Here is a 23,762-nt window from a genome sequence, read left to right as displayed (position 1 = left end):
GAAGTATATTTTTCATACTGATAACAGCAAAATAATGAAATGTGTTTACTCACAGCTTACCATACTGATGGGCTACTGTGTTAAACTATAGTTTGTTTTATGGAGTCCTTTATGCATGGTTTGAATGTGGTTTGAATATGTCACAGTGGCATTAAGTTGCAAGCCATGCATAATCACTGGTTTCACACTGCTGAGCAAACATTTTAAAAAGCATCGACCACCAGAGATTAACAGATTGGATGAACTTTATTACGATTGCTTCTCTAGCAATTCTTAAAGCATTTCATGGAGTCATCTTCTTGATTCCTGATGTTTAAGTAAAGGTCTGACCACAGCTGATTGCAAAGGAGGGGTTTTTTGGAAGAGGAAGGAATTTCATCAAATATAGAGGTCAAGCAGATGGAGATTTGATGTCTCAACTTTGCTCATCCTGGATCATTGTGGACTTTTGCTTGAGTTCTCAACAGTGAGGCTAGAGTAGTTGGCTACGAGCATACCAAGCACTTAAATCAGGTTGCCAGGTTTGAACAATGAGATTTGTTTGTTTGCTTTCAGGTAAAAAATAGCTTAAATAGATTATGTGTTAAATCTCTGTTAGGTTTAAAAAACAAAGTTTCCTTCAAGTCAAGGTTGACTCCTGATGACTTCTTGGCATTTACAGGTAGCTTTCTTGGCAATAATGCGGAAGTGCTGGGCAGTGTTGGGCTTCAGGGTTTAGTGACTGTGGTATAGACAACAGATTTCCTGACATGAGTATGGAAGTGGTTTCCATTTGCATTCTTCAGGATGAGCTTTCAACTTCTCTGTCTGAACTGAAGTTCTGGGATGTTCCTGTGGTGTCTCATCCAGGTACTAATCAAGTTCAGTCCTTCTTAGCTTTTTGAGATCAGCCAAGATCAGATAGGTGCTACAACCTGTTGTGTCCTCAAGATTAATGCACCTGTTTTACTTTAAAACTCTTCCCCTGTGGGAGTCCATAGGGAGAAAGGCGAATGACAAAATGTGAATGATGTTATTGGCCAAGTGATATGACTTACGCATTTGCACTAGAGATCAGGAAGCAAGTACTGTATGTAAGGTTGGAATTTTCTTAATTACATCACCATGGCACATGTCAACATTTGGGTGTCATTGCTGAACTCCACTGCCCTGCTCCCAAATGCAGAGAAAATCAAGACATTTCAAGCTTATCTTGAAAGGTGGGATATAAATCTAAGAAGGAGTCATCACTTTACAATTCCCAGCTGCAAAAATTTGCTCACCTATAATTTATATCACAGCTCTAGTCTCCACCAGAAAACAGGCAGCTCCTCCTCTATTTTACATGCCTTTTCATCTAATAGAAAGCTGTAAGATGAAAGGAGCTGAAAAAGCGAACCAGTTTAAGTTAATTGGAGCTCTGTATTACAGATTGCCTTGATAAGTTACTGATTTAAGATAAGTATTGCTTGGAAGAAGGGGGCAGCTTCAAGTCCTGTTTCTAAATAGTACTGTGTCATATTGGTTTGTGCAATTCCACCATTCCTCTGTGTCTGCAAATAGCTAAATTGTGTTCAATTAATGGGCCTGAATCAATTATCCACATACAGTGTGTGCAGAGGCTGGTTTTAGGTACTGCATTAACAAAGAGATCCCAGGGCTGTGCCTGCCAAATTGAGTTTTTTTGACACCCCCTGGGGAAACCTCTGGTTCTGCTGCACAGCTGGAGAATTGGGAAGGTTTTTCGTTTTGAAGGACTCAGTTTAGAGCAGTGTTTCTCAACCTTGTCCACTTTAAGATGTGTGGACTTCAACTCCCAGAAGGGAGTTGGCTGGGGAATTCTGGGAGTTGAAGGCTGGCTGGGGAATTCTGGGAGTTGAAGTCCACGCATCTTAAAGTGGACAAGGTTGAGAAACACTGGTTTAGAGATTATTAGTTTTTAGCTCTGCATTTCCTGAACGATTTCATCCCTACTGGTCTGTCTTCAAACCTTACAATTAAAATAATACTCTCATGAGTTGCTTTCTACTTGGCCACTCATCCTGTGTCTTTTTATTTTGCATTATGTCCCTTTTTTAGGTTGTATGTTGAAGGACGTCATCTCATTATGTTGCATCAAAAGCAACAAGGAACCTTATATTCAAAATATTGGTCAAATTTAAGTTTTCATTAACCACAAACTTAGGTGTGTTTTTTTTTTTAAAGATGCCACGAGACTTTCCTTATTTTTTTGAAGCCATCCAGGTGACTTTTCAGTCCAGGTAACAACTAAGCTGGGAATGCCTTTGAGTTCCTGACTCTCAGCAGCTTCTAACTGCCGACCGCAGTGGGATGTGTTCTCCCAACGTGTTAAGCCATAGTTTGCTTAAACTAGACTTATTAAACCACACTTGGCTGCCTTTCCACACAACACCTTAAGCCACAAGTCATGTTTTACAATCTGGGTCCACGCGATTGTCTAAGCCAGTGCTTTAAGATGTGTGGACTTCAACTCCCCGGGGCTTAACTTAACTCTACATTATGGCTTAACTTGTTGAGTGAGTCGAGGGATGGGATTAATCGTTGCCCCATTGTATCTTGCTGTACTCCAGCACTTGAGTATATCCTTTTTTGTATTTTACAGGCTTGGTCTTCTGGAGCAGAGCAGCTCAGTTGCCAACCAGTAAAACTCTCCTTTCAGGATTGTGGCCCGTAACCTGAAGATTCCATCAAGCTCCACCCCCTTGCCTGCCATGTTCCATCAAGCCCCGCCCCCTGTCTAGAGTGGGTGAGGACTTTTTGCATTCAGAGCTGGTAACCATAGAAGCAGCACTATGTGTCTGGGTTCCCATTGTAGGGCTCTGGGTTCTCCTTATGGCAAAGAACTGTCCACTTAACATGTGATGTTCACAGGTGCTGATGAGAAGTACTTAACCCAGCTTATGTGCTAAGCACAGAGAGGTAGCAATGAAATTAACTCATCAAAGGATGATGTGGTGTGAAGGAAACAGGGGGTCAACTTCTTATTGCTATATTAATTTAGCTTCTTGGGAATTAATTTGGGAAAATAAAGGGAGAAGATCTGGAGGAGGTGTTGGCACCAGCGTCCATAGGGGGCTTAAAAGAGGCAAGATGGCCCTTTTGTAAGTGGGTTGACGATATACTCAATGTGTAAGAGGGGCAGACCTTCAGCTGTGGTGCCACAACCACCATCTCTTGCCTCTTTTGACTCTCCCACAGATGCCACTGGGTGTTGGGCTTTATAAGGGGCAACGGTCTAGAATAATGAGTATATGACCAGGAGTAGGACTGTGCAAAATGGTTGGTGCGGAACTGTTTTGAATTCAAAATACCATGCTTCCAGTGTGAAACTCTGCTTCAGATGCAAAACAGTGTTCTAAACATAGATGTTTCATACTCGAAAGCTGTTTCACATTCAAGTGGTTCACACTCTCAAAATGGGTTGTTTCATATCTGAAACTCTTCGACTCAAAACCTTTTGCACATTGCTGATCGGGAGCTTATTCCAGCTTGAACCAATCTTTTCATTTAAAATCATTTTCTTTCTTAGTCCTAAACCATCAAATATCTGAAAGAATACAAAATTACGTTCTTTTTAAAAAGCCATTACATTCCTGGAGGTTATAGTCATTACTTTGTGAGGCTAGGAAGTTGGGCAACTCAAGCTTTTTAAAAATAAGTTTTTTAATCATTATTTTTGCAGAGCGAAAGAAAAAAAAAATCAAAAGCGAATAGTAAAGAATTAAAAGAGAAGCAATCAAGGCAAAACAAAAAGCTTTTTTTTTTAAAAAAGATATTAACTGGGATATATATATGCACAAACGTGAATATTTTAAGCATCGCTTTTCAGTATTTCTATCCAAAACTGCAAAGCTAATGATGGAATTTTTTTTTTAAATCCACTTTTTTATTGTTACCAATAAATGATATGAAGGTGTCCATAAATCATCAAGAGTTGTGTCTCACTTGAGGGAGACTTTACTATATAAATATATATGTCTTCCCAACAGATTCTAGAAAAGTTGCAAGTGGCCATTTTATTTTAGTGAACTGTTTTGCCTGTAGATTGTCCTTGGGGTGAATTCTTGATGTTTACTGAAGTAGATTTTAGAGCACTTCTCTGCCACAAAGAATTCTAATGAGATCCGTAATGTTCAGAACCCTATTCTTTAAAACAGTCAAGGGTATGGGAAAAAAAATCTGTATTTTTTAAAACTGCAGATGTGTAGGTCACTGGCTCCTAGCCCTGGGTAAGTCTTCCTGCAAAGAGCCCTGCAGGGCTGGAGGACTCTGAGGTAGAAAGTGCTTTCTCCAGTCAAACTAATGTAGAGGCACATCTGCATGTGTGCAGTTATTTCTGCTGAGTAGTTGCAGGGTGATGGTGGGACTACCACTCCATTCATCTAATTGGAATTAATTTTTTAGGATGCCTCGGCGATGTAGAGCAGCATCCACAGAATGATGAAGAGAGTAATCATGTTGTCACAGTGCAAACTGCAACTCTCTGGGTCATGTGTGTGATGTTGCAAGGCACATACTAGGAAAGGGGTGGGGCTTGCAATACATTGACTTGCTGCTTTTGTACTTTGTCCCCCCTTCTCCCCCAGCTGCTGTCTCTGAAAGTTTTTATCCCCTAAAAATACAGGTAGCTCTTGCTTAACAACTGCCCTGTTTAGTGACTATTTGAAGTTACAAAGGTAACTTTATGACCGGTCCTCACACTTACGACCATTGCAGCATCCCCACAGTCACATGATCAGCATTTGGGTGCTTCGCAACCGGTGGGCATTTACAGAGGTCGCAGTGTCACATGGCCACGTGATCACCATTTGCATGCTTCACAACCAGCTTCCAACAAGCAGAGTCAATGGAGAAGCCGGCAGTAAAATCACAAGTTGCGGTCACGTGATGTCTCACTTAACGACTGCAAGTGACTTGCTTAACGACTGCAGCGGAAGTGAGGCCTTAAGTCTGTCATGGTCAGTGATGTCTTACTTAATGACTGTGTTGCTTAGCAGTGGAATTGCTGGTCCTGATTGTGGTTGTTCCCCTTCATGGATCACTGCCTTGTCGTGGCGAAGGGGCTTGCGTAACTCAGTGAAGCCATGAGCTATACCGTGCAGGGCCACCCAAGACGGACAGGTCATGACAGAGAGTTCTGACAAAATGTGGTCCACTGGAGAAGGAAATGGCAACCCACTCCAGTATCCTTGCCAAGAAAACCCCATGGACAATGTTAAAAGGCTAAAAGATATGATGCCGGAAGATGAGCCCCTCAGGTCGGAAGGTGTCCAATATGCTACTGGGGAAGAGCGGAGGGCATTTCCAAGTAGCTCCAGAAAGAGTGAAGCGGCTGGGCCAAAGCCGAAAGGACGTTCAGCTGTGGATGTATCTGGAAGCGAAAAGAAGGTCCGATGCTGTAAAGAACAATATTGTATAGGTACCTGGAATGTAAGATCTATGAACCAAGGCAAGCTGGATGTGGTCAAACATGAGATGACAAGATTGAACGTCGACATCTTGGGAATCAGCGAACTGAAATGGACGGGAAAGGGTGAATTTAATTCGGGTGACCATTATATCTACTACTATGGGCAAGAAACCCTTAGAAGAAATGGAGTTGCACTCATAGTGAATAAGAGAGTGGGAAAGGCAGTAATGGGGTACAACCTCAAAAACGACAGAATGATCTCAGTGCGTATCCAAGGCAAACCATTCAATATCACAGTCATCCAAGTCTATGCCCCAACCACTGATGCTGAAGAAGCTGAAGTTGACCGCTTCTATGAAGACCTACAACACCTTCTAGAACTAGCACCAAAAAAAGATGTCCTTTTCATCATAGGGGATTGGAATGCTAAAGTAGGAAGTCAAGGAGTAATCGGAATAACAGGCAAGTTTGGCCTTGGAGTACAAAATGAAGCAGGGCAAAGGCTAATAGAGTTCTGTCAAGAGAACAAGCTAGTCATAGCAAACACTCTTTTCCAACAACACAAGAGACGACTCTACACATGGACATCACCAGATGGTCAATACCGAAACCAGATTGATTATATACTTTGCAGCCAAAGATGGAGAAGCTCTATACAGACAGCAAAAACAAGACCAGGAGCTGACTGTGGCTCAGATCATGAGCTTCTTACTGCAAAATTTAGGCTTAAATTGAAGAATGTAGGGAAAACCACTAGACCACTCAGGTATGACTTAGATCATATTCCTGGTGAGTACACAGTGAAGGTGATGAATAGATTTAGAGGATTAGATTTGGTAGAGTGCCTGAAGAACTATGGACGGAGGTCCGTAACATTGTACAGGAGGCAGCAACTAAAACCATCCCAAAGAAAAAGAAATGCAAGAAAGCAAAATGGCTGTCTGATGAGGCTTTACAAATAGCTGTGGAAAGAAGGAATGCGAAAAGCAAGGGTGAAAGGGAAAGATATAAGCAACTGAATGCAGATTTCCAGAGAATAGCCAGGAGAGATAAGAAGGCCTTCTTAAATGAACAATGCAAAGAAATCGAGGAAAACAATAGAATGGGGAAGACTAGAGATCTCTACAAGAAAATTGGAGATATGAAAGGAACGTTTAGTGCAAAGATGGGCATGATAAAGGACAAAAAAGGCAGGGACCTAACAGAAGCAGAAGAGATTAAGAAGAGGTGGCAAGAATACACAGAAGAACTATACAAGAAAGATCTTAATGTCCCTGATGTCCACGCTGGTGTGATCACTGACCTTGAGCCAGACATCCTAGAGAGTGAAGTCAAGTGGGCCTTAGGAAGCATTGCTAACAACAAAGCTAGTGGAGATGACAGTATTCCAGCTGAGTTATTTAAAATACTAAAAGATGATGGTGTTAAAGTGCTGCACTCAATATGCCAGCAAGTTTGGAAAACGCAACAGTGGCCACGGGATTGGAAAAGGTCAGTTTACGTTCCAATTCCAAAGAAGGGCAACGCCAAAGAATGCTCAAACTATCGCACAATTGCACTCATTTCACATGCTAGCAAGGTTATGCTCAAAATCCTACAAGCTAGGCTTCAGCAATACATGAACCGAGAACTACCGGATGTACAAGCTGGGTTTCGAAGAGGCAGAGGAACTAGAGATCAAATCGCCAACATTCGCTGGATCATGGAGAAAGCACGAGAGTTCCAGAAAAATATCTACTTCTGCTTCATTGACTATGCAAAAGCCTTTGATTGTGTGGATCACAACAAACTGTGGCAAATTCTTAAAGAGATGGGAATACCAGACCACCTTACCTGTCTCCTGAGAAATCTGTATGCGGGCCAAGAAGCAACAGTTAGAACCGGTCATGGAACAACCGATTGGTTCAAAATAGGGAAAGGTGTACGACAAGGCTGTATACTGTCACCCTGCTTATTTAACCTATATGCAGAGTACATCATGAGAAATGCCAGGCTGGAAGAATCACAAGCCGGAATTAAGATTGCAGGGAGAATCATCAACAACCTCAGATATGCGTACGATACCACCCTAATGGCAGAAAGTGAAGAAGAACTAAAGAGCCTCTTGATGAGGGTGAAAGAGGAGAGTGCAAAAGCTGGCTTGAAACTCAACATTAAAAAAACTAAGATCATGGCATCTGGACCCATCAATTCCTGGCAAATAGAAGGGGTAGAAATAGAAGCAGTAACAGACTTCATTTATTTGGGCTCCAAGATCACCGCAGATGGAGACTGCAGCCATGAAATTAAAAGACGCTTGCTCCTTGGGAGGAAAGCTATGGCAAGCCTAGATAGCATATTAAAAAGCAGAGACGTCACCTTGCCGACAAAGATCCGCATAGTCAAAGCTATGGTTTTTCCAGTAGTAATGTATGGCTGTGAGAGCTGGACCATAAAAAGGCCGAGCGCCGAAGAATTGATGCCTTTGAACTGTGGTGCTGGAGAAGACTCTTGAGAGTCCCCTGGACTGCTAGGAGGTCAAACCAGTCAATCTTAAAGGAAATCAACCCTGATTGCTCATTGGAAGGATCGATAATGAAGCTCAAGCTCAGATATTTTGGTCACCTAATGCGAAGAGAGATCTCTTTGGAGAAGACCCTGATGCTGGGAAAGATTGAAGGCAAAAGGAGAAGAGGACGGCAGAGGATGAGATGGTTAGATAGCATCACTGAAGCAATGAGCATGAAACTGAGCAAACTCAGGGAGGCAGTGAAGGACAGGAAGGCCTGGCGCAATATGGTTCATGGGGTCACGAAGAGTCGGACACGACTTAACGACTAAACAAAATTGTGGTTGTTAAGGAAGGACTGCCTGTATGAATTAAAAACACTTTATAATCTTTTAGCCTGAGAAAAGGTTTTCATTCTCAACCCCCTCTGATGTGATCGTATTGCTTGGATTGGTTATATTTCTCTTGTATTAATACATTGATTATTTAATCAAACAAATTCCCTCTGTTAGTTTTTGAAGGGAATCTTCAAATTGAAGAAGGCATACATATAATCCATGTGTGTTTCTCCTGTTTCTGTCTCTACCCTTTCCCACAAGTGAAGATGGTTAAAGGCAGTGTTGTCCAAACTTGGCCACTTTAAGATGAGTGGACTTCAACTCCCAGAATGGCTGGGGAATTCTGGGAGTTGAAGTCCACTCATCTTAAAGTGGCCAAGTTTGGATAACACTGGTTAAAGGGGTTGAGACAGGCTCATGTAATTGACTTCCCACCCCTTCCCCAATGCCTGGATCCCTTTTCGGCCTCTGTAATTAATCGCCCTCACTTTGAACTGCAAAAAAAGTTTTAAAAGTTAGCAGTTCTCCGTTTTCTTCAAGTATGTGCTGCTTTTTCGTGGCGGCAGCTATGTTAGGGAATAGATTTTATTGGAAATTAGAAACTTTGCTAATTGGAAGCTTATGATGAATGATAGGATGCCCAAGATTGCTCATTGTGATTATTGATTTTGATTTATTGGTATTATTGATTTTACTGCTTTTAGTTGTGGCTCCTTCAACTCCTATGCCTTGCTTTGTGTTGCTCTTCTGTAAACTGCAGAGAGTCTGTTTTGATTGCAGTGAGTGTAAAATAATATTTCCTGGATGTGCAAATCTTGGAAAATAATTCTGACTAAACTTTTCCTTAACAGCCAGTTTGGTGTAGTGGTTAAGGCACCAGGCTAGAAACCGGGAGACTGTGAGTTCTAGTCCTGTCTTAGACACAAAGCCAGCTGGGTGACTTTGGGCCAGTCATTCTCTCTCAGCCCTAGGAAGGAGGCAATGGCAAACGACTTCCGAAAATGTTGCCAGGAAAGCTGTGGGGACTCATCCAGGCACTTGCCTGGAGTCAAGACTGATTTGAAGGCACAACCCCCACCCCCAAACCCAAACTCTATTCCTCAGTAAGGAATTAGGTTAATATACCTTCAACTGTCTTTTAGCATCTAGGGAATCTAAATCACCCAAATTTTAGTTGTAAATCCTGCAAATGATAGGAGTTTCCCACTTCATCTGTTGCTCTATGAACCAAAATCAATTGCTTCATTGACTTTAGGGGAACATAAAGAGGAAACTCCATAGCACTGATACAAAATAAATTAAACTTGATTAGGAAATAGCGCTTCAAAGCAGAATTAACAAGGGAAGTATGTGGGCTTTATAATGTTACAATGATTTTATAATGATGACTTGTATTAATGTTCTAATAAGAAAACTGATGGTGATCTGAAGATATTCTTAGGTACTATATTCAGTAATAGAGAATGTTATGTTTTAAAATAGACCTGGAAGTAATGAAGCCTTTAATAGAAGAACAGAGTTCAGACACTGATGATGAAAATGAAACAGAATTACTGCCGGCAGAGAAGAAATATCAGCTTGATAGTCAGGAGCCCATTACGTATGTACTGTATTCCCACATATTTACGATGTCTTTCAGCCCTTTCCAGACTTCCATAAGGATAGACATGATTTACCCCCTGATATATTGTGCTTTTCTTTGCATTTTCAGATTTGTCCAAACGCTCACTCACCTCCTTAAGGGGAACATTGGGACGGGACTTCTGGGCCTCCCGCTTGCAATGAAAAATGCAGGCATTCTGGTAAGTGTTAGTCAGACCCTAGCTGTGGAGGAGAATAAGCTGTTTAGAGTTTGCTGTTGATGCCTGCAACAAAGTGGCTGGGTTCGCACAATACATGAGACTAGTTGGGTACTCTGAGAGACTCAGCATGTTGTGGGAACCTGCCAGTGTCTTTCCATATTCTGTGAACCTGGCCATTATATGAAGCCAGAATATGATTTATTTCTTTGGGTATAGCTTATTATGTGACAAGAATATCTGTCTGTCTGTCTGTCTGTCAAATGTATATGGCCGCCCATCTAACCAGTGGAACTCTGGGTGGTGAAGAAAGATAAAAACATAGCACATAATCCAAGTCAGTTAAAAATCTAAGTTGAGACTTCTGTAAGCAATCTGGTCACCATATCACACACCCACACCCCATGGTGATTTGGTCTCCCAGGTTTAGCATATTGTGTGTTTCTACATCCATGTTACCTCCCCACCCCACCCAAAGATCCTCTTTTGTGTTCCCTCAAGCTCCATCTCTCCTCTTGTTAGCTCCAGGGAGTGGATTCCATGTAGGCAAAATGTGCAGAAATGCTGTCTCCCTTTACCTCTTGCTGACCCTGGAATTGTCTCTTTCCCAGTAGAAGTGTGTGTGTGTGGGGGGGGGGGGGGGCAGCTCTGCTGGTTCTTAATCATCTTCCTTTCCTTTTTCCCTCTCTTCTTCCTTTGCCTTATCATACCCAAATCTGGAGTTTTTATATGTTTCTAAATTATCTCTCATTCTATCCCTCCTTCTATTACCTGAGCTGCTTAAAAGCTGGTTAAACTCTAATCCTGGACATCAGTCAAATAAAGTGCTGCTTTATCACTTCCATCAGTCTACTTCTGTATATCTTACCATCTGAGTATCCTGTTTCCTTTACATCTTGTAATTCTAGCTTAACAGCTTTTTCTGAGATGCATCAGCTTTTTAATTCCTTTACTTATTGTCTAGCTCTCGGGCTACAGGCAAATGATATAAATCTGGTCTGTTGGGTGCAAAGCCCATTATATTGAGGTCCAGATAATCAAGGCTTCACTGTAATTTCCACTGGGTTTTGAGATGCAGCAAAGCAGACAAGCTTGAGACTTGTTTCCTTGAATGTGTTTGCCACTAGAACTCCAAAATACATCAACTGGAGTAGGGACTCAGGAACAGATGTGGAATTGGGGACAAGATTTGTTGGTTATTTTTTCTCATCCTGAATTGGAATGATGTACAAATCCAAGCTTTTCATGTACAAATCCAAGCTTTTGTATTTTTAGGAGCCTAGCAGAGATGACCAAAGCCTTATTTTATTTGTATTGTTAAACCATTAAGAGTTGGACATCCTTTCTGATATGCTGCAAATCTTGCAGGAGATCCTGATCTACTTTCTGCTCATCAGTACAGAAAGGGGGAGGCATTTTACCCTTTGTAAATTAGTTACTATCTTTGTTCCTTCTTCCATGCAGCTTGGACCAATCAGTCTTTTCTTCATTGGGATTATATCAGTTCACTGCATGCACATTTTGGTACGATGCAGCCAGTATCTATCCATCAGGTTAGTATGGAACTAACTCAGTTTGTTGATGTCACTTCTGCCCTGGAAATAAGTCTGCCAAATGTTATTACCCATATTTCTATGTAGGATATCAAAGTTTAGGGGTAGACCCTTTCTTGCAGCCAGCATGAAAAAATCTAGGCTCCCAGCAGGTTAAATTTGTGGTTTGGTTTGGTTTTACAGTCAGGTCCAGAAATATTGGGACATCAACACAATTCTAACATCTTTGGCTCTATACACCACCACAATGGATTTGGAATGAAACAAACACAATGTGCCTTAACTGCAGACTGTCAGCTTTAATTTGAGGGTATGTACATCCAACTCAGGTGAACAGTGTAGGAATTACAACAGTTTGCATATGTGCCCCCCACTTGTTAAGGGACCAAAAGTAATGGGACAATTGGCTTCTCAGCTGTTCCATGGCCAGGTGTGTGATATTCCCTCAGTACCCCAATTACAATGTGCAGATAAAAGGCCCAGAGTTCATTTCAAGTGTGCTATTTGCATTTGGAATCTGTTGCTGTCAACTCTCAAGATGAGATCCAAAGAGCTGTCACTATCAGTGAAGCAAGCCATCATTAGGCTGAAGAAACAAAACAAACCCATCAGAGAGATAGCAAGAACATTAGGTGTGGCCAAAACAAATGTCTGGAACATTCTCAAAAAGAAGGAACGCACCGGTGAGCTCAGCAACACCCAAAGACCCAGGAAACAACGGAAAACAACTGTGGTGGATGACCAAAGAATCCTTTCCCTGGTGAAGAAAACACCCTTCACAACAGTTGGCCAGATCAAGAACACTCTCCAGGAGGTAGGTGTATGTGTGTCAAAGTCAACAATCAAAAGAAGATTTCACCAGAGTGAATACAGAGGGTTCACCACAAGATGTAAACCATTGGTGAGCCTCAAAAACAGGAAGGCCAGATTAGAGTTTGCCAAACGACATCTAAAAAAGCCTTCACAGTTCTGGAACAACATCCTATGGACAGATGAGACCAAGATCAACTTGTACCACAGTGATGGGAAGAGAAGAGTATGGAGAAGGAAAGGAACTGCTCATGATCCTAAGCATACCACCTCATCAGTGAAGCATGGTGGTGGTAGTGTCATGGCGTGGGCATGTATGGCTCCCAATGGAACTGGTTCTCTTGTATTTATTGATGATGTGACTGCTGACAAAAGCAGCAGGATGAATTCCGCAGTGTTTCGGGCAATATTATCTGCTCACATTCAGCCAAATGCTGCAGAACCCATTGGACGGTGCTTCACAGTACAGATGGACAATGACCCAAAGCATACTGCAAAAGCAACCAAAGAGTGTTTGAAGGGACAGAAGTGGAATGTTATGCAATGGCCAAGTCAATCACCTGACCTGAATCCCATTGAGCATGCATTTCACTTGCTGAAGACAAAACTGAAGGGAAAATGCCCCAAGAACAAGCAGGAACTGAAGACAGTTGCAGTAGAGGCCTGGCAGAGCATCACCAGGGATGAAACCCAGCATCTGGTGATGTCTGTGCGTTCCAGGCTTCAGGCTGTGATTGACTGCAACGGATTTGCAACCAAGTATTAAAAAGGGAAAGTTTGATTTATGATTATTATTCTGTCCCATTACTTTTGGTCCCTTGACAAGTGGGAGGCACATATGCAAACTGTTGTAATTCCTACACCGTTCACCTGAGTTGGATGTACATACCCTCAAATTAAAGCTGACAGTCTGCAGTTAAAGCACATTGTGTTTGTTTCATTCCAAATCCATTGTGGTGGTGTATAGAGCCAAAGATGTTAGAATTGTGTCGATGTCCCAATATTTCTGGACCTGACTGTATATTGTTTTGCTTTGCTCTGTACTATGTGGATTAATGGAGTCAGCGTGCATGCCATATTTTTGTGCTGGCTGTAGGAGAGGAAACATTTTCCCCTCTGGGATTTGCTAATACAGAAACCATGCAGGCTGGCAAAAGAAGTTCAGGGTTCTGTCCCTTTTCCTCCAGTCTGTTCACTTACTTGCATGGAATTCCTGATCACCTTGTGCTTGATTACCATGTTAAATATGAGTATTGCATGCTTAACTTTTTCTGGACTCTGTTTTTCTTTTTCTATGAAACTATGTCTACTCTCAGGAGGAAGCTTGTATTTTCTCCAAAAGTTTAATAATGGTTTAACTTTATCCAGCCACCACATCTCTCTTGCTCTTAATGGCTTACTTTGAAATTTTGTCAGTCAATTCTACTTTATGGGATTTTTGAAGCAAACAACCCCCTCTGTCTATATACATCCTTGAGTGAAGAGATGATGCATCCCCTCCTCAAGAAACCATAATTAAACCCAGCTGTTTTGAATAACTATAAACTGGTTTCCAGCCATCCCTTTTTAGGGAAAGTTACTGAGAAGGTGGTTGGACCACAGTTGGAGAGAGCCCTGGATTAAATGAATTATCTGGACCATTTTGAGTCAGGATTCTGGCCCGGGTTATGGGACTAAAACCCCATTGATCATCTTGTTGATGACCTTTGGCAAAACTAAGGTAGAGGGAATGTGACTATCCTGGTTCTGCTAGACCTCTTGGTGGCCTTCAATACCATTAACCATGGTATCCTCCTGGACTGTGTGAGGGTTTGGAGTGGGGGACCCTAGGTGGTGGTGGTGGGCAGGAAGAGGTCAAGGTCTCATCCACTTTATTATGGGGAGTTGCAGAGCTTGGTCCTCTTTCCTGTACTGTTTAACATCTATGAGAAGCCACTGGGAGAGGTTATCTGCCAGTGTGGGGTGAGGTATCATCAATATGCTAATGATATCCAGTTATATAGCTTCACCCATTGCATGGAGATTGGGATGGGGAGAAATAGGCTTAGACTGAATTCTACCAAGACAGAGTAGTTGTGGATTCGAAAGCCAGTTGAGTCCCGAGATAGTCCATCTGTAATTCTGGATGGGATAGTACTTTCCCAGGCAGAGCTGGCCCGCAACCAGGAGGTCCTTCTGCACTTAAGGCTCCTGCTTGGACAGCAGATGGAGGCCATGGCCAAGAGGCCCTTTGTGCAATTTCACCATGTGTGTCAGTAGTGGACATCCCTAGATCAAGAGGCTTTACTCACAGTTGCATATACCTTTGTAACCTTACAGCTGGATTACTGAAACTTAGTCTACAAGGAGCAACCCTTGAAGACTATCTGGAAGATTCTGCTGGTGCAACATGCAGTGGCCCAGATACTTATGGGTGCACTGAGGCTTGCCCATGTAGTACCACTAGTACTGGAGCTGTGGTGCTGCCAGTTGGCTTCCAAGTGCAATTCAAAGTTCTGGTTGCTATTTCAAATCCTACATGGATCAGGGCCTGGTTATGTCTGGGACTGTCTTCTCTGCATTGAATAAAATCTGGGAGAGAGGTCTGGTTAGGGAATGCTATGTTCAGGGACTCTGGCATCAAGCCTTTCTGCTGATGGCCCCCCTCTCTTGGTCCAGCTTACTCCTGGATAGCCAGACTTCTCCCTCTTAGTACATTTTTGTTTTTAATCTTTTTATATTAATCCTGTGAGCTGCTCAGAATCTCTGAAAAATTGTAGCGGTAAACAAAGGCACAACTAAGTCTTTTTCAATTGGAGGGGAAATAATTGCTTTTTTTCATTCTTGATAGATTGAAAATACCTTTCTTAGGGTATAGTGACACAGTTAGCCATGCCATGGAGACATGTCCCATTAACTTATTACAGAAACGATCATCTTGGGGAAGGTAAGAATTATTTTTGCATGAAGTCAGTTATTTTTAATGCAGAGAATTAAGTAGCCTGTAGGTTGCTGGTTCCACAGTAACAGAGCAGAATGGGTTGGCCTGGCCAGAAAACCCCCCAGTCTCAATACTTCAACCAAGTATTGCTGGTTGCACAATAACAGAGCAGAATGGGTGGGCCTGCCCAGAAAGCCCCCCTGTCTGGAAGGGAAAATTCCTGCTCCATTGCCATAATCAGGATGATCCGTTATGCCCTCTCTCAGAAGGCTTAAGTGCTGCAGGTCTGACACAACTGGACGATGTCATGTTGGGAATTTAGACCATAAATATTCTCCTTTTCCCTACCCCTGCTCTGTAGCATTTCTCTGTCACTAAACAACCTCTCTGCACCCCTTGAGGCTGAAAATATAAAAATAAATAAAGTGCCACCTGGAAACAGGTGCTATCTTCTGGTTGTGTGAGTCTAATTTATTCAAGCAAGTATGGCCTACTGCAGTGTATAAGCCTAATCAGTAAGCTGTGAACACAAACTGATTAAGATCCAGCAGAAGGGATGTGACCGTTAGCAGCATTGCTAGTTGGGTATATTTAGTCTGCCCTAATCATCAAATGGTATAACTTTGGAATGTGAGAGAAAGGGAAGACAAGACATCAGCCCCTTGGACTTTTTCTTTTTGGTAATGTTTTGTATAGTTTTTATGTTGTATATATTTATTGTTTTAATGGATTTTGTGAGCTGCCCAGAGTCCCCTATTAGGGGGAGATGGGCGGAGATATATCGAATACATAAATAAATAAATAGGCTTTGTTTAATCTTAGCTTTTTGTTTAAGTTTGCTGATTAAGAAGGTATGAATCCTGCCACTTCTGTGCTCATAGTTCGCAAACCAAAATTCACAAATCACATGTCACAGTGAACCAAAATTAAGCCACTTATGCGCACGATGGCTTAGCATGGGGTGGACAACCCACAAGCCAAGTTCAGCATCCCAGGGCCCCTGTTGTATCTTCCAAGAGTTTTGCCAGGGTTGAAGAATCCGTTTTGCTCCAACCCTGTGAAATTTTGACTCTGTCTACTGTAGTGTAATTATGATGCCGTTGGCCAGTCTGATCCTCCAGTCAGCAGCCCTTGGGTAGGGGGATTAAACAGCTTAAAAATGAATGGAAAACAGCCCAGTTTGGTTAGCAGCAGAAAATCAAAATTCCAATTAAAATACTGCCTTTAAAATACAAACCATTTCAGTTTGGTTAGAACAGCTTACATGAGTCTGCTAACCTAGTGCAGGATGAAACCAGGGCATCTAAAGAAGATTATTAATTAATCCGCTGGAGATATAAACCTGTAGATGCTATTAAAACAAATAAATTCCTGTCTCGCAGAATTACCTTCTCGGTGCACCCCTCCCTCTGATGCATTTGATGTATTTTCATTATCACTGCTTTTCTGCATTGCAAGCAACAGCTAACTTACATGTTTATTTTTCTTCTCATTATGTCCTCATAGATATATTGTTGACTTCTTCCTTGTGATTACCCAGTTGGGCTTTTGTAGCGTTTATTTTGTATTCTTAGCTGAAAATATGAAACAAGTAAGTACAACAAAAAATTGTTTGGATGTGTGCTGTGTTCTTGCCCTTTTTCTCTTCTGGCATGACAGCCATGTTTTCCCTGTTTAAACCCTTTGTGCGTGCCTGTGCATCTCATCTGTGGTTCCTCTTCATGATCAAGCTATGACATTCCACTCTAAATGCCCTTGACTGCTCTTCAAAAGACTGCTCTTGCTTCCATAGAAAGGAATAGCCCAACTGCTAAAAGGTGCATTATGGTTCTGATTGATTCCCTTATTTCTTGGATGCCCAAAAGACCATACTTGGAGCACTTATGTGCTATTCTGGGCATCCCGTTTCCAGAAGGATGTTGACAGTTAGAGGAAGTTCAGAAGAGGTAACAAAAATGGTACAGGGACTTGGGGACATGGCCTAGGAGGGGACACTGAAGGAATTTGGGATGTTTAATGTGAAAAGGTGCTGAGGGCAGACATGATAGCTGTGTTTAGGTATATGAAGAGAAGCTGTGGGGAAGATGGCCAAGAACTGTTCTCTGTGGCTACAGGAAACCGGGACCAGAACTAATGAGTCCAAGCTGCAGCTACTTAGATTGTATTTAAATATAAGGAAAAACTTTCTGGGGAAATGGTCAGCTTATGGAGGCTGTGGGTTCTTGATCTGTGGGAGTTTTTTTAGTACAGGCTGGACAGCCACCTCTCTTGGATTGTGTAATTGGTTTCCTCTGCCCTGCAGAGTGTTGGACTAGATGATACTTGTAGTTCCCTGCAACTATACAGTTTTATAATTCAGGGAGGTGGTTGTTGGCTTTCACTTGTAAAGCTTTACAGGGAGTCCTCGACTTATGACCACATTTGGGACCGGAACTTCCATCGCTAAGCAATGTGGTCGTTAAGTGTGTCGTGCCTGATTTTATGAACTTTTTGCTATGGTCATTAAGCAAATCATGTAGTCATTAAGCAAATCCAGCTTCCCACATTGACTTTGCTTGTTGGAAACCCCCTAGGAAGGTTGCAAATGGCAATCGCATGACCCTGGGATCATGATAAATACATGCCAGTTGCCAAGCACCCCAATTTTGATCATGTGACCACAGAGATGCTGTGATGGTTGTAAGTGCAAGGACCGGTCGTAGGTCACTTTTTTCAGTGCTATTGTAACTTTGAACAGTTGTTAAATGAATGGTTGTAAGTTGAGAACTACCTGTAAATGCTTGGATTAAACATATCTGGAGGGTTTTCTAAACATATCTAGATAGGACATTTAGGATGGCCTGATTTTTTTCACTCTGACTTTAAATATAACATAGAAAGTTTTCGTTCAAATCCATCCTGGCAAAACTATTCTATGAATATGGAATATCATTGCTAGAGGGCTTCAGCAATGATATTCCATATTCCTAGAGTAATTTTGCTCAGGATGGTACCTAGAAGGTGAACCCAACCTCAGATCTCATAATCCTCAGCTAGCTTTTCTACAGCCCATACCGGTTGGAAATTCCTTGGATGACAACATTGGAAGAATTAGGATCAAATATTTTTGGCCCATTATTGTTGTCTGAAATTGCTATTTTAGAGCCAGTTTTGAACTGTTTTCAGGATTACCAAGGCTTAAGGGTTAGAATGGGAATGCTTGTCTCCCAGAAGCCTCTTGATCCCATTTCTACTCTTAAAGCTCCTTAAAGCTTGAAAAACAGAGATTTCAGGTTCTTTTGGGGGGATGGGAGTGGTAGTTGTGGTTAAGAGGGGAGGGACTTCGCACAGATTCATATGTGTGCCAGTTGTGCCTGTTCCTAGATTGGGAGGCCCTTCAGACAGTCACTCGTGCCCTAATTACCTCACGAGGGGACCATTGCAGCGTGCTCTATGTGGCTACAGCTGGTCCAGAATGCAGGGTTGCAGGCAGTAATTGGCCATGCCTCGGTATAACCACATGACATCACTGGCTGCCATTCAAGGTGCTTGTTAAAGTCCTTCATGACATGGCGCTTGGCTGTTTGAGGGAACGTCTGCATTTGGTACCCTTGCTTTTACTGTTTCCTGCTTTTTAAATATACATTGCCTTTTTGAGCCCCCCCGCCCCCATTTCCCAATCTAGCCTCTAGTGGGACTTCCTAGTAGCTTCCCATCCAATGATCAGGCAAGGTTTCTATGTGTTGCCCAGTTGGGGCAATATATCTAGGCCATGCTTTCCTCATTCTGCTTACCATGGGTTCTGTGGAATTTTATACAGACTGAAGCATTCACCTGCCTCTGACTTTCCTAAATCCTTCCTCTGGTTCAAATGCTGAGCTGCTGTCCCCACCTCTATAATGCACATACTGAGATTTCACTAATAGATAGCATGAATTCACCATTGGTTGGTTTTAATTGGTCTGATTATTTTCATCCTATTACAAAATCCATCTAGTTTCTTTGACTCAGTTGTTTAATCACTGTGCCAGAGTTTGTATTACACCAAGGATTAGATTTATCCTGGTATTCTCTTTGGGTAACATTGGTTACATTCAGGCAGCTTTCCAAGTCATGGTTTAGAGAGAATTATGAATTGATTTCCAGTCATAATGTGCTATGCTATTAACATTGGCTTGCAATCTTAACCTGGGCACATTGCTCAAACTGTAGTCTCTTGTGTGAATATGTAATGACAAAGTCTGCTTCAAACAAAAGAGAAAATATTATATCAGCCTGAGTGCTTGAGGGGAGGTCTTCTATGATCCATTGAGTGCTTGGAGAACTGCAGGATGCAACATCTTATTCCATAGCAGCTTCTCTCACCATATAATTTCAATCTTGCGTTCTTTTTCTGTACATTGAAACAGGTGGTATGGTTTAACTTTGTATGCAGCTTCCCTGATGTTACAAATAGCATTTGTTTCCTCTCATTTAACTTCATCAGTATTTTCCCCCCCAATGGCCTTAAAGCAACTACTTGTTAAATTGGAGTGGTTCTCCTTTTCAACTTTGCTTTGTGTTGAGAAAGCAAACTCTGTCCATTCTTGATGGTCCTTGCAAAAAATAAAGGAAATCAAATAGGCTGGTGTGGAGGATTGTCATGTATGATGGCTTGTACAGGGCATAATCATGGAGAATGGTAGAGCAATGGAAAGGAGCAGGCCGGCTAAAGCCACCTGATGACCTTGGAGAGAGAGGAGACAGATGCCAGAAACCAGACCGTGGTCTTTCCTCTGGTGTGAAGAGGGGCAGTATATGGGCACAATAAATGCCATTGTTTATGCTACATGGTGTGAGTATCTGTAGGTAGGCTGGGCTACAGTCCTGTTAGCAGAGAAGAATGTAGAGGTGCTGGGATCGCCATACTAAGGTCATTCCATAGTGTTATCAAATGTTACATTCCATCTGTAAATGTCACAGTACAATTTGCAGTGTTTTCTTTATCACTCCTGTAACAATTCTGGGAGTATATAACCCATAATCTTGCTTAGCTGGGAGTGTTTTACATTCTTTTGGCCAGGAGCCCAGTGATTATTATAGTTGTCAATAAAATATAGGTGGTTGCATCCATCTCCAAGTGCTTTGGTTCCTTCTTGAAGTGGGCATTTTCCCCACACCTGGAAATAAAATGTGTCATTTTGTTGTGGAATATTCCAGTGCACCAATGCCTCCCATTTCTTTCTCTCCCTTTTGGTTTTCTCTTTCCCCTACAGATAACATGACGTGCCTGTGAGCAAACCCTGTCCTCACTGAATTATTTTGGCTCCTCACAGTGTTTTCTAAGTTTCTTCTAACTTCTGCAAATCTTGGGATCCCCCTCAAACCTGTCAGTCTCTTTCTCCTGTTTGTGGATATGCTATTTTACCTGCATGACATTTGGTGCCAGAATGTAGGAATATTGGTGGCTTTTACAGAAAACTTTGATGCTCCTTTTTTTATTGTCCTCAGTGCATAGGACCATAGAATAGAGTTTCATTCATAGCCTTTTATATTGGTATCCAGGGGGGCTCCAGAATGCACCACTTGTCCAGCGGCCTTTTTTTTTTTTTTTAGATCTAAGCCTTTGTCTCATTTCTGTGTGTTGTTCAGTTTGTTGTAATCTAATCTCTGCATTTATTTATTTATTTACTAAATGTATATGCCAACCAACTCCCAGTGATCCTGGGCAGTTTACAGATGCCAATAGAGGCGAAGTAGCTCAGGGTTGAACTGTGGAGTCCTTGGGGTTCTCTGAACGTGGTTCTTTTCTTGCAAGAAAAGAACCAAGCTCAGAGAACCCCAAGGACTCCACAGTTTACAGATGGTTAAAAACATTAAAACAAGAAAACAATGCAAAACCAAAAAGAACAAAGATGGCAGAGATAACAAACCCAGGTGGGAAGAAAGAAAAAGAAGAAAAGGGGGCTTCAATCACACTCACCAAAGGGCTGGGCAACGAGCCAGGTCTTCAGGCACCTTTGAAATGCCAGTAGGGTGGGGGCCGTTCAAATCTTGGGGGGAGCCTCAAACCTGTCAATACCTCCCTCCTGATGTGGCTAGTGCTGTTTTACCTGCATGACATTTGATGCAAGAATGTAGAAAACAAAAAGAAAACACAGCATTTCTGTAGTTAAGAAATAAAAAATGGTTGTGTTTGCAGCCCAGTGCATTGTTTGGAAGTGGGCCCCCCTGCTACAGAAGACAATTGGGAGGAGAGAGAGCATCCTAAGGGGTCAGGCTGTGCAGTCGGGAGTAACCTCACAGTTTATTTTCTAGTCACTACATCAAGCTGTTTTGTGAAGGCTTGTAACAGGCTATTAGGATCCATAGGATTGTAGAATTGTGGAGTAGAAAGGACCACACGGATCATCTAGTCCAACCCTGTGCAATGTGCAGGGAAAACTAAATAATCCTCTAGGTTTGCTTTCCTCTGAACCACTGCTTACATTTTACACACAGGTAGCCCTCGCTTAGTGACCACAATCAGGACCAGCAACTCTTCGCTAAGTGCTGTGGTTGCTAAGCAAAACAACATGTGACTTAGACGGGCTTATGACCTCACTTCCCCTTTGGTCGTTAAGCAAACAAATGGTGATCATGTCACTGTGGGACACTGTGATGGTGGTAAATGCAAGAATTGATCACAGCTTTTTTTTTTTTTACACCATCATAACTTTGAACAGTCATTCAACAAGGCAGTTGGTAAGCGAGGACTACCTATAGTTCTAACAATGCTAAATGTACTAATCTCTCTCTCTTTTTAACTTATGGCAGATTTATGAAGGATATGTTCAAACTAAATCAGCTGCTACGAATACCACAGGAAGCATTGGACCCTCAGAAAAAAGGACCATTGATTTGAGATTATATATGTTATGCTTCCTTCCATTTGTAATCCTCTTGGTTTTCATTCGAGATCTTAAGCATCTGTCTGTGTTCTCGTTCCTTGCAAATTTAGCCATGGCTGTCAGCTTGATCATTATTTATCAGTATGTCATACAGGTGAGTCAGGAATTAGTTCTCCACACTGTTTTGGTTTTCAGTGTCACATTTGGTTGTGTTCTACCATCTAGACCCTGATCCTTTCTAGATTATGGTTCTGTGTTTGTGCACCTTCACTCAAGCACCAAAGGTGGTTGAAACTATCTTAGTTGAACATTCCAGAAGAAAGCAATGACAAACTACCATATTGAGTTTTTAATGTAAGCTGGTTTGAGATTTTCTGATTTGGTGGCTGTGCAAGTCTAAATAACAACAGTATCTTTTCAAAGAAATCCTTCCTCCTACCCACTGCTGATTGCATAGAAGACCATTTGCTTTTGAAAATTGTAGGATATGGTACTAATATGGTCAGGTCTCTTCACTGGATGTGATTTTGGTTATTAGGCATTAGGCAGCCTGCCCTTGCTTCTTTGAAGACATTGCTGCTCTTCATACTATTACGAAATTTGATATAGATACATATCAACTCTTTAATGTCTCTCCACAGGGTTTATCTGAGCCACGGAAACTAATTCTGGTAGCTGGATGGAGCAGGTATCCCCTTTTCTTTGGCACAGCTATATTTGCATTTGAAGGAATAGGAGTGGTGAGTAAAGTTAAGAATCTGCCCGAATCACTCAAATTCAGATAAGTTTCTCTTCCCTTTATTGTACTAGCTGAACAGATGTTCTGTAAACGTGATTCCCAGTTTTAGGGATATCTGGAAAAAACTGATATGGAAGTCATATCTCTATGGTATGTGGAAGGAAAAAGGTTGAGCTGGGCGGGATATACGCAAGGATTGTTGTGGGAGGGGGAGCAGAAACAAGGTGATGCACAAATTTCATGCCAACCTAGATTGTCTGTTGGAGGCCTGCAAGCAATGGTAAAAGCCATGCTCCAATGTTCTACCACTGGCTCTGCCCCTTTAGTACCTCTGGGCATGGGATGGACGTTGCTGTATCATTCTGCTGCCTGCAAAACTCAGAATTTTCAGTGTTCTCCAACACCTGGGCACCCTGCAGTTGTGTGAACATCATCATCCAGAATTCCCCAGTCACCATGGCTTATTGTTGAAAATTCTGGAAGCCGAAGTCCATATATCTGGAAAGACCCCAGTTTGGGAAAGAAAGCTTCAGTCTTTCACTATAACTGACATGCAGGTAGAAGTTCTTTCTGGCTTAGTCATAAGAGAGATTTACTTTGAATATTGTATTTATAAGATTAAATTTTAAAAATAGGCTTTGAAAAAGAACCTGAGATGAAAAAGCTGCAGTTATTTCTTCTATAATTCTCTTCCTACCATCTAAATCTGAGTTTATGATTCCATACAAAAGTTTTCAAAAATTTATGACTTAATGCATCTTAACACAGTAGGGCCTTTTCTCAATTGGTCCCCAGGATATTTTTGATAAAGGCACAAAAGGCTTTTATTCTAAGGCTGTTATATTTGAATGCCAGTC

The 23,762-nt window shown here is 41.9% G+C and overlaps 1 protein-coding gene across 3 annotated transcripts in view; it reads left to right on the top strand.

The window, feature by feature from the left end:
• SLC36A4 (solute carrier family 36 member 4) overlaps positions 1 to 23,762 on the top strand; it is a 60,760-nt gene that overhangs the window by 4,258 nt on the left and 32,740 nt on the right. Inside the window, exons 2-9 of one of the 3 annotated variants that reach the window (XM_088140566.1) lie at positions 2,603 to 2,746; positions 9,719 to 9,836; positions 9,948 to 10,038; positions 11,500 to 11,588; positions 15,229 to 15,324; positions 16,825 to 16,909; positions 22,093 to 22,320; positions 22,808 to 22,906. In XM_088140566.1, coding sequence (XP_087996692.1) covers positions 9,730 to 9,836; positions 9,948 to 10,038; positions 11,500 to 11,588; positions 15,229 to 15,324; positions 16,825 to 16,909; positions 22,093 to 22,320; positions 22,808 to 22,906 — 795 coding nt within the window. In that variant the 5' untranslated portion in view covers positions 2,603 to 2,746; positions 9,719 to 9,729. The remainder of the gene's footprint in view (positions 1 to 2,602; positions 2,747 to 9,718; positions 9,837 to 9,947; positions 10,039 to 11,499; positions 11,589 to 15,228; positions 15,325 to 16,824; positions 16,910 to 22,092; positions 22,321 to 22,807; positions 22,907 to 23,762) is intronic. The other 2 variants (XM_088140565.1, XM_088140567.1) reach the window with 2 other exon arrangements.

The sequence above is a fragment of the Python bivittatus genome, unplaced genomic scaffold, assembly GCF_059951505.1.
Source record: "Python bivittatus isolate LINGU-HERP-01145 unplaced genomic scaffold, Pbiv_v1 ctg000340_np1212, whole genome shotgun sequence".
NCBI classification, from domain to species: Eukaryota; Metazoa; Chordata; class Lepidosauria; order Squamata; family Pythonidae; genus Python; species Python bivittatus.
This window is presented reverse-complemented; position numbering and strand designations above follow the sequence as displayed.